Source organism: Chinchilla lanigera, unplaced genomic scaffold (genome assembly GCF_000276665.1).
Source record: "Chinchilla lanigera isolate Chin_1 unplaced genomic scaffold, ChiLan1.0 scaffold00085, whole genome shotgun sequence".
Taxonomy (NCBI): domain Eukaryota; kingdom Metazoa; phylum Chordata; class Mammalia; order Rodentia; family Chinchillidae; genus Chinchilla; species Chinchilla lanigera.
The window spans coordinates 1,309,761-1,320,772 of record NW_004955486.1 but is presented as its reverse complement, the minus strand read 5'-3'; the positions used below and the strand labels follow the sequence as shown (position 1 = coordinate 1,320,772).

At 45.8% G+C, this 11,012-nt stretch overlaps 1 protein-coding gene across 1 annotated transcript; it reads left to right on the top strand.

Moving 5' to 3' along the window:
- The first annotated feature begins 2,085 nt into the window (after window positions 1-2,085).
- On the top strand, window positions 2,086-10,590 carry LOC102022821 (arylacetamide deacetylase-like 4). Its single transcript, XM_005403946.2, has 4 exons — window positions 2,086-2,276; window positions 4,317-4,536; window positions 6,285-6,348; window positions 9,562-10,590. The coding sequence occupies exons 1-4, from the start codon at window positions 2,109-2,111 to the stop codon at window positions 10,334-10,336; spliced, it is 1,227 nt and encodes a 408-aa protein (XP_005404003.1). The 5' UTR covers window positions 2,086-2,108; the 3' UTR covers window positions 10,337-10,590.
- The last annotated feature ends 422 nt before the right edge of the window (window positions 10,591-11,012 follow it).

The window sequence follows — 11,012 nt, the reverse complement described above, 5'->3', positions numbered from 1 at the left end:
CTTGCAGTTCAGGGCACATTCCCGGCCCAGACTTGGGTTGCTCTGGTGTGATAATCCTAGCCCAGTGAATCTATGTTCCCTGGCAGTTCAGGGTGCAGGCAAAATCCAGACACAAACTGCAGGGTTGACAGTTTGTGAACCACATGGTTCAGTGTCTCCAGTCAGTTCAGAACACATACAGAAACCAGATGCAGGCCAGATGGCCAGCAGTGACAGACTGTCCATGCCTGAGACCCCCTAGGGGATCTGGGTGAAAGTAAAGCACAGACTCGAACCTTGGGAAGAGCAGCTCTTGGAGCACTCGCTCACTCGGCCCAGGGCACGCAGGGAGTGGCTACATGCGCCCCCCTCCAGCAAGAGAAGTCCCTGTGGCTTCTGAGTGAGGACCTCCTGTCTGCTGCAGGTGTCTGGAGGGCAGAGACTCAGTCTGTAATGGCGGCGGTGTCCTGGGTCGCCCGCTCTGCCCTCAGGAAGTAGATGGGAAATACCTGGCTCTCTCTGCAAGTTTCAGCTGGGAACAGTGGCTGTGTGAGTAAAGCACTGACTTGAACTGCGGGACCAGCAGCTCTTGGAGCACTCTCTCACTAAGTACAGGGAGCACAGCAAGGGGCTACATGCGTTTCCCCCCCGTCCCCCCCAGCCAGAGAAGTCTCTGGGGCTTCTGAGTGAGGACCTCCTGCCTGCCGCAGGTGCTCGGAGGGCAGAGACTCAGTCTGTAATGGTGGCAGGGTCTCGTTGGTTTTAATAGGTATGCAAAATGAGGTTCTGTGGCTGTACATCAGTGGTAGAGCACGTGCCTAACATGCAGCAGGCTGTAAGTTCTATCTTCACACAGGACAAAAGGTAGAAATTTGGTACATGCATAAAATGAATATTATTGAACCTTTTAATTTTTATTTTTTTTGGTACTGGGAATTGAACTTGGGACCTTGAACTTGCCAAGCAGGTGCTTGTGCCACTGAGCTATATCCCCAACCCTGAGCCTTTGAATAGTATTAAATCTTATCATATGTTACAGGTTGGATGAGGCATGAGGACAGTGTGCTAAGTGGAGTAAGCCAGTCTCAGAAGCACAAATGTTGCATAATTCCATTCATAGACAGTAGATCAAATAGTTTCAGACCCTTAGAATAGCACTGTTGTTTTCAGAGCCTTGCCATTGGAAATGGAGTTGTTCAAGGAGGATAGATAGCACTTCAGTTTTGCAATAGATCTACCTGTTGCCTAACAAGGTACATTTAGTTAACACTTCTGTGTTGCATACTTGAAAATGGTTATGATGGTAAATTTTGTATTTTGTGCTTTTAATTTAACAACTAAGGAACTGAGAGGAATGGTTTACCTCTCTTCCTATCAAACTTTCCCCAGACTGAAAATGTATCCTCTATAAAACTTCTTCTGCCACATTCAGCCCTATTGCATCCTGTGGGCCTCTAGCTAGATCAGAGTTCAGCCAATAGATTCAAAGACCCCTGGAGATGGTTCATGTGTTTCTTGGTCCTAGGACCAAGAGGGAGGATTCCTACCATCTCAGGCATGTCTCAGTCTCAAGTAACCCATTTACTTTCAGAAAATAGTTCCAAGGCCTGGTTTGGGGGTGACTTCTGCCCACATGCTTTGTTCCAAGAGGGGAAGAAGTGATCAGGACTATTTTGGAAAATAGGCTTCACGAACATCTGTAATGTACTCACAAGGCAGCTAACTATGGCATTGGGTATGAGATCTACTTTGCTCACCTAAAGCAGATTCTGTTGTGGGATTTGTGGCTTGTCTCCCATTCTACAGTCAGAAGTTCAGCATAGGAGGCCTTCTGTGACCTACATGAGACAGCCTTTTCAGAGCCCCAGGAACTGAAATACCTTATGAGCCCACTCCCTTCTGATCTGTGGGAGAACACATCCCAAACTCCCTCTGGGCTTTGCTGGACACTGCATTCCTTGGGGAATTTGTTCTTTGAGCTCCCTTTGCCTAGCTGACTTGTAAGAGGCAGGGTCAGGCCACTGTCTGGCAAGACTAGAAAGTGTGGGTGGAGTCAGAGTTCTTATAATCAGTTCTCACCATCTTGCCAGGCTGGTTTCTCTGGGAGCAGCTCCTTGTGGGCTCAGACCATGGCTGTCCTGTTACTGGTGCTGCTACTGTGCCTCCCCACCTTTCTCCTGGGACTCCTTATCTGGACCATCTGTAAGCATTTCCTCACCAGAGATGTACCCTCTACCTTGGAACATCCTGTCAAGTTCAGAATTCTGGATTGCGTGTTTATATATGTGATCACTTTGGTGAGTGTTCTCTCAGGCCCCACCATGAGTTGGGGGTGCTGTCTCTGTACCTCTGCCCACTTCTCTTTCATTTTCTTTCCTTCCCACTCCACATTCCCCCAAGACAGATAAGGTAGGATTTGCTACCCTCTTTTGTATCCACTGTTTTCTTTCTCCCTCTTTTCCTATCTTTACTGCTTCCCTCCCTCCTTTCCTTTTTTCCTTTTGTCCTCATTTACATATTTATTCATCTCCTTCCTTACATCCTTTCTTCTATCATGGTGTTTATTCCTTTCCACCTTTCTCTTTTCCCTGTATTCTTTTTGTATATCTCTTTCCCTTGTTTCCTTTGATCTATCTTCATTCTCTACTTCCTCTTGCTTTTGCTCCTTCCTTTTCTTCTTTCTTTCCTCCTCTTCATCTCTCCTTTTTCTTTTATTTTCTTTCTCCTTGTTTTTTCCTTGCTATATTTTCTCCACAACTTCCTTCTCTCCTCTCATTCTTTTATCCTTCCTTCTTTTGTTCCATCCATACTTCCCTCAGTATTTCTTTCCCTTCATCCTTCTTTCTTTCCTTCTATGCTTCCTTTTGTCCTTCTTCACCCCCCTCCTTTTGATCCTCCCTCCTTCTTCTCTCCCTCATCTGCTTCCCTCACTGACTCCCTCCCTCTCTTCATTGCATATCAAATAATTACAAACTACAATCAGTGAGCTCTTTTCTGAGGACTAAGAATCAGTCCTTGAACACCAAGGGCTCAGTGGGGACTGACACCTTCTTCAGTGAAGCATCCTTCTCTGTCTATGCACTTACCTGAGTTCAGGTGTTTGTCCTGCACAGATGTAAGTCCCTTGAGGGAGGAGCTACTGTAATTAGCTTTAAACTGCATTCCAAGAACAGGGGCAGGAACCTCATAAGTACTCTTTATTGATGAAATCATAAGAAAACTCAACCACTGTTTCAGGATGGCCCTATGTGCTGGTCTCTGAGCAGGGCTTTGGGGTGAGATGGTGGTAGTAGATCAACACCTGCCTGCAGTTGCAGCAGAATTGGGGAAAAGGTTTTTTCTCATGTAGGAGGCTGGTAACTTGAGTAATCCTCATATCCCCACCTGGGAATTGGTCAAACTACTCACATTGATCATCTCTGAGTACAACTGCACAGGAGATGAGGCAATATAAGGGTAAGAAGCATCAACTACAGCCACAGAGTGTACATATTTTTGTACCAACTCTTACTTGCTGTGTGATTATGGGCCACTTGCAAAAATTCCTGTGCCTCACTTTCATCTGTGAAAGGGGGACAATGGTATCCGTCTTGTTAGGTTGGTAACAACATTAGATGACATATGAGAAAGATTAATAGGTTTGGGAATATTTGATTAAAAAATCCTGTCTCTGGACAATTGGTGGAATGTTTTGCCATTGGCATGGATCACTTCAAATCTGAGTCCACCACCAACTGACTGAGAGGTCCAATCTCAGTCTTTTATTTGCTGCTCTAACAGTACCACAGGGCACGTAATTTATAAACAAAAGGAACTTTTTGGCTTGCCATTAGGGAGGCTGGGAAGGACAGGAGCATGGTACCAGCAATGGGTTCTTTGCAACAGCTCCTGGCAAAAAGGTAAGCATGCATGTGCTTGCAAGAGAGAAAGCATGGCCTGAACTCATCCTTTTTTCAGGGTCTTATTGCAGGAATAAATAATCTATTCCCTCCACAGCAGATTGCATGCATCTTGAGAGGGCATTGCCTAATCACTGCTGACAGTTTCTTAATGTTGTTACAATGGCAATGAAATTTCAACATGAGCTTTGGGTCAAGCAAACATTCAAATCATAACAATATCATTATGCAATCAAGACTGTGTGGCTGAGGAACCTGATAACCCAACTCTCTACCTGGACACAACCCAGAGCCCACTGAGATGCAATGAGTCAAATATACATGTGGAGGCAGGAGAGAACCTTGAGACACCTTAGCGGTGGTGGTGGTGGTGGGTAGACCTGCCCTCCTGATCCTAATATCACCTCTGCTTTATTTTCCTCCTCTTGCCTCCAACAGGGAAACATACTAGAGAAGCTGAGAATTTCCTCCATGCCCTGCTTTGCTCGTTTTGTACAGGACAGATTGTTCCTAAAGAAAAAGGACTCTAAAGTGGTGATTACAGACCTGCACTTTGGAACAATCCCTGTGAGACTGTTTCAGCCCAAGGCAATGTCACACTGCTCAAGGGGAGGCATCATTTTCTACCATGGAGGAGCTGCGGTATTGGGCAGCTTGGGTAAGGAGCTTGCCCTATGTGTGGAAGATGAAGGGTGTTGGAACACGAGTAATTTTGTCCAAGATAACAGAAGAATCTCATGGAGTGATTTAAAGGAGTCAGCCATAGGAATTTCTTCAGAGGAGTCAAGAGAGGGCTTGGGACTCACTTAAGTGAATGGAATTGGTGCCTCCCAGGAATGGTTTCTACTTTATGATAGTCTGGGTCCCTCACTAGTGTGTTGGCTGTTGACTGGCCCATCCCATTTGACCCAGAGTGATTTTCAACCTGTACATTGTCCTCAACTCTGTAGGACCATGGGGGTTACAAACCTGACTTCCTTTGCTTACACCTTGCACCTTCAGGAGAATCCTTCTACCTAGTCCTCTGCACTTGCTGCTCACTCAGCCTCAAAGATGTCTCCAAGGCTGGGGATGTTTCTCAGTGGTAGAATACTTGCCTAGCATGAGTGAAACCCTGGGTTCCATCCTTAGCACTATCAAAAAATAAAGGTCCATACCTTCAGACATTGACTGGGAACACATCCCACCCATGGGTCTTATCCTTGTGAACAGTCTTCATTCTCAGCAGCCCCAAGGCACATTCCCTCAGATGCCATCCTGTGCTCAGGGAGGATGTATTTCCAAAGGTAAAGCAAGATGGGTCAGCAACTATTTGCTAAGCACTTATTGTGAGACCCTTTCCATGCACAAGGCACTCAGAAATACAAGACCCCAGGCCTCAATCTGAAGTGCCTGTCAGTCAGTGAGGGAGCTGAGCAATGCAGGTAGGAGAATTCCCATGGTGGGTAGTTTCACGTAGTAACCTGAGGGCAAAAGGAAGTCAGGGTGGCAGAGCAGGTGATGAAGCTGATTAGGTCTGTAGGGCCCAGGTCACAGCCTGCAGAGATCTCGGCCTGGGCTGTATTAACCTCCCCTGAGAACTTTAAGGTACAACTCATGCCAGTTTTCCCTCAGGCTCACTGAGTCCCCCTCTAGGGTGGTCTCAGGTCTTAGAATGACCTAAAGTACAGGAGAGTTGAGACCTGTGGTACAGAACTTTCTCATACATGCTCACTGACCCCCAACTCAGCTGACCTTGTGGTCTGTCTGCTTTTGTTTATGTGCTATCATCACTATGCACCCCCCCCAAATCCCTCCCTTGCTCCTCTGAACATGGGAATCACCTGGTGTGATTTAGAAAATACTGATTCCCAAGCCTCCACCAAGAGAAGCTGATACCAGTACTTGGGGTCAGCCTTGGAGAGGACGTGGACAGGCTCCCTGGTGCCTCTGTGCTGAGAGCAGGGGCTGGAAAAGCCTGAGCAGAGGTGCATTTGACAGGTTCTGAGCCTGGTACTGGGCCTGGAGCACAGCCTACTCACAGCACTGGATCTGCATTTTAGAACTTCAGATGAGCCCCCTTATTCATAACCTGTCCCTCCAGCCATTGCTTATTTCTTCATTAATATAAATGCAGCTAATTATTAATCCCAACACTCATGTTCAGCCTGATTTGACTTGGCTTTGTCCATTTCAAACTTATAAGCCTTCCTGGTCCCCGGTGTAAAATTAACAGGTGAACCCCATAGTCTGCTTCCTCCTCAACATTTGAGAGTTCGGGGCAGATGTCTGGCTTTCCCAAGGCAGAGTCTACCAAAGTAGGAGGAGACCAGAGATAGGACATCATGCAGGCTGCTCTCCCTGAGGGAGTCGGGGAAGTGCTGGGCCTTCCTCACGGGCCACCCTGGCTCTGTGTTCTTCTTGCAGATTTTTACCATAATGTGTGTCTTTTCCTTGCCCTGGAGACAAATTCTGTGCTGTTGTCTGTGGGGTAAGTTTCTGAGACGGTCTTCAGCTTTTCCATGGGAAGAAGAAGGTGGGATGGAAGTTCCCGGATGACTGTGGAAAGAGAGGAGTCCTCAAGCCAATGGACACCCACGGACATGCACCCAGGACACACTGCACCTCCATTCAGAGTGGCACAAGCCTGGAAAGATGCCTGCTTCAGGGGAGTACAAAGATTAGTGCCATGAGAATATTATTGTATTACACTGTGTGAACTCTCAAGGACTATTACATGGCCAATTAGTACACAGCATTGCAGGAGAATATTTTAAGACATAATTGTGAGCCTGTGGACACAAGGAAAGTGGAGGCAACTCACTAGCATGTTAGTATTTGCTCCAAGAGATCTCCACAAGGAAAGAGAACACAGATGCATTAGGACATGAATCAATCTTAGTAGTGCACTAATAACTAAAATAATTAAAAAATTACACAAAGCCTGATGCTTTAAAATAATGTTATGACAATGAAAATCAAACTAATACCTTCTAGGAATGTACATGGTTAAAACCAAATAATAAAAAAAAGAAACAGAAAAGATTATGTATCCAGCATTGAAGGAAACCCTCCTCTATATAGAGGTGAGAGAGGATATTGGATAGAGGATATTGGAGTGGACAGGTTTGGCTGAAGTTCATGGTAAAGGTCCTGGCTGTGGTTGGGATGATGGCTCTGTAGATTCCTATTGTGTCATTAAATAACTGCATGCCTACCTACCTACCACACCAGGCTGCAGAAGGACTGAGGAGGAGAATATTTTAAGACATAATTGTCTTAAAGTGGAGGCAACTTACTAGCATCTTAGTCTTTGCTCTAAGAGATCTCCACAAGGAAGAAGAACACAGTTTAGACAGGGCAGGTGAGCGAATCTGAAAACTGCACCCTTTGGGGGGAGTTTATTATTTCACTCTATTATTTCACATAGAGTCTGAATGTCCATCGGGCCCCCTCTAACCTTGATTGCTTCCAGGCTGAGTAGAGAGTGCAGCTGTGTGATTCCTGCAGACCATTAACACTGCGGGCTCTCCCTGGACACATGAAGAGGTCAGCAGATTTTCGTTATACAGTGATTCACAACTGGCCACCATTGTGTCTGAACTGCACCATTGAAACCCATGTCTCCAAAGACCTTGGGGACAATTAAGATCTTTTGAACAGCAAGCATGGAAAGTGTGAATGCTCCCTGAGATATCTTCCATCTTTTTTTTTTTTGTTTGTTTGTTTTTTGTTTTTTCTCCGGTACCGGGAACCGAACTCACGACCTTGCACTTGGCAGGCAGGCGCTTTGCCACTGAGCTAAATCCCCAGCCCCTATCTTCCATCTTATAGGGTGACATCTAGGAAAGGGCTCAGTGTATCTTTATTTCACATCTTTGTACAGACTGGGCCTGTGGGTCACATCAGTTCTGATGGAATGATTGGAGGAATGATTAGCCAGAGGAGGAGCTTGTGTCTACCAGCACCCCATACAGTGTGTGACATGTGGGAGGAGAGGCCTAAGATGCCACTGAAAAAGGGGAGACTTTCCCTTCTATGCTTTCCTTTCTCTGGCTGAAAGCTACTTCACCTTGACTTTAGTCTTAGCTGTCCTCCCCCCATACTGACAGGTAGTGGGACTGAAACCTGAGGATTGCATCTTTTGACCCAAAGACAACAGAGGCCAGACTGGGATAATACTGCAAGTGTACATGCTCTTGTGCAGGCAAAGTTTACAGGGCAAGGGGCTGTAGCCAAACTGGGGCTTTACTGAAAGCAGTGAGCAGTTTGTTGAGTGTAACCAAGCTAGCACTCTGAGAAACTAAGACAGGAGGACCCAAAGTTGGATTTTATCTTGCAAGTTAGTGACATAGGCAGACATTGATTCAAACCTAAAATTAAAACCTGCTGGAGATTTAGCTTTGTGTGAGGGCTGGTGTCAATTCCCAGCACTAAAAGAATTCTTCTTGTTGGACCCTTGCACCACTGGGTGGTTACAGTCAACTTGTTGGTTTTCTTTGTGTAGGCTTCATTCTCAAGTATGAACGTCCTGGTCTTGTACTTGATGGGTGAAGAGAGGTTCAACTTTGCTTAGGAACTGCTGAGTTAGTTTTACATCATCCTGCACAAACATCCAGTCCTGCTAATAGGGATAAAGATATTTCAGTGCTGGACTGCTGAAAAAGCACAAGGATGGGGTAGCAAAATCCATACCAGCTCCAAGAGACAGTAGGCAAGCTCACCTTGTGTCATACTCTTGACCAAAATGTCCTTAAATGAACAATATGTCTCTGTGCAGAGAATCTGTCTCTAGAGTGGATTAAAGCAGCAAAGGAGACACAATGTGAAGGCAGAAATTCTATGCCTTTTCTCCATTTTAGTCTCTCATAGGAAGTCTGCAGGCTGAAGGGAAAAGTCAGTGCCCTTAGCAAAAGAGAACACTTCGGATCCCTGGTTGTGACCTAGGCAGCTGTTGCAACAATCCAGACACTAGAGATGCTGTCAATAGGAAAGCTAGTGGGAAATGAACTATGCATTTCCCAGATGTATAACCTCCAAAATTAGTCACTTAAAATAGACCCAGGAGAAGGGAATCCAGAGAGTTTATTTAAATTTTATTTGTAGGTAAGAATTTACCCCTTCTTTTGGATATGAGGAATTGAACTCAGGACCTTGCTCTTGCCAGGCAGGTGCTGTGCCACTGAGCTATATCCCCAACCAAAATTTCTCGATTTTTGACAACATTATGCCTCTGTGACTTTATTGGGGTCTCAGGATGGGTCTGCTAGAACAGGCCTTGCTGCAAAGTATAATACTTTATTGTAGCAGTTTGTCTTGTCATTCCAGCCTTCTGTTTCAACACTGTTCCACCACGGTGGTCCCCAGCTGTGTGAGCATGAGCAGTAGGTTCACTTTCCGTGTTCCCATCATTACTGCTGTTCCCTTCCTAAAGCTAATAGCTTTCAGTGAGTATGGGGTTTGTGTATGCACAGGAAGCATGGGGAATGAAGTATGTGCTGAGAATGTAGAAAGCTGCATAGCCAGACTCTGGGCCGGTGCTTCACATTACCGTAGGAGAGCAAAGGGCATGCCCGGAGCACTTCTTAGGGTTGTTCCGAAAAATGCATTGGGAAATATCCCCTAAAGGTTGTAGAAAACTCTGTTCAGATGGCCTTTAGTAACACACTTGGGCATTGTTCTTCATTCCCTTTTTCCTCCTTAGGTACAGGAAGCTTCCTGATCACCATTACCCTGTCATTACCAAGGACTGTCTAAACACTACCATCCACTTCCTGAAGAGACTGGAAACCTATGGTGTGGACCCTTCCCGGGTCGTGATCTGTGGGGAAAGTGCTGGAGGAGGGACGGCAGCCCAGATTATCCAGATTTTGGTGGACCGAAAAGACCTTCCCAAGATCCGGGCTCAAGTTCTGATTCATCCAATCATCCAGGCCATCAATTACCAGTTACCATCCACACAGCAGAACCAAAATGTGCCATTCCTCACCCGAGACTTCATGTTGATGTGTATTTGTAGATATATGGCCATTGACCTCTCCTGGAAAGATGCCATGCTGAATGGTGCTTGCATACCTCCAGAAACCTGGAAGAAGTACAGGAAATGGCTCAGCTCTGACAATATCCCCAAGAGATTTAAGGACAAATACAAGGAACCCCAGTTTCCCGGGCCTTTTAATGAGTCTGCCTATCTGGAAACCAAACATCTGTTTGATGTAGAAAATTCCCCCCTGTTAGCTGATGATCAAACCATTGCTCAGCTCCCTGAGGCTTTTCTAGTGAGCTGTGAGCATGATGTCCTCCGTGATCACACCTTGCTCTACAAGAAGCGCTTGGAAGACCAAGGGGTCCCTGTGAGCTGGTACCATGTGGAAGATGGCTTTCATGGATGCATACTTCTATTTGACAGGCAGCCTTTCTCTTTCTCATGCTCCCAGAAAGTTGTAAATGCTGTAGCCAGTTACATAAAGGGCTTATGACAGTAACACTGGCGCCATGAGTAGCGTGAGGCCAGCATACCTCTGCCATAGCCTGGGTTTTTGTTTAGTTCTACTTTACAGAAGTAGATTCTAATCTACCATGGCCCAGGCAGGGAGGCTAAGTGGGAGTGAAGAACTGTCTAGCTTTAACTTCAAGAAAACACAAACTTGTTTCCTTTTAGTATTACCAGAATTCTGTTTTGCATGTAGCTATATTCCCTAACACTTAGAAATAAATATCAATGGAGAAGAAATACCTTTCTACTTTTCTTGAAGCCTTAAACCACAAAGTCTCTGCAGATGAAGTGCCAATAACTGATCCCAGCAACCATGGTGGACCCATATTTATGGTGGCTAAGCATTGCTGGATCAATCTCTCTGCTGGAAGGAAGCGGTCACCTCATTATTCCTGGGTCAAGGTCACTGGTCACATCGCAGCTCAGAGTGCCTCCAGTTGGTCTGAGAAATGTTCCTGCAACTAATCATGCTTTGAATCAAGCCAGCATGAAGCAAAAGAGGAGTTTTTGCCAAAGATATATACAGCTCAGGGGTAAGGGGGCTGAAGTAGTGAACTCTGGGGAGCCAGGAGCTTTATCTAGACCCAAGTCTTTAACAGAAATTCCTAAAGCAAATCTCTGGCTGCCATAGGGAGTTTCTCAGAGCTAATCTCTGGATG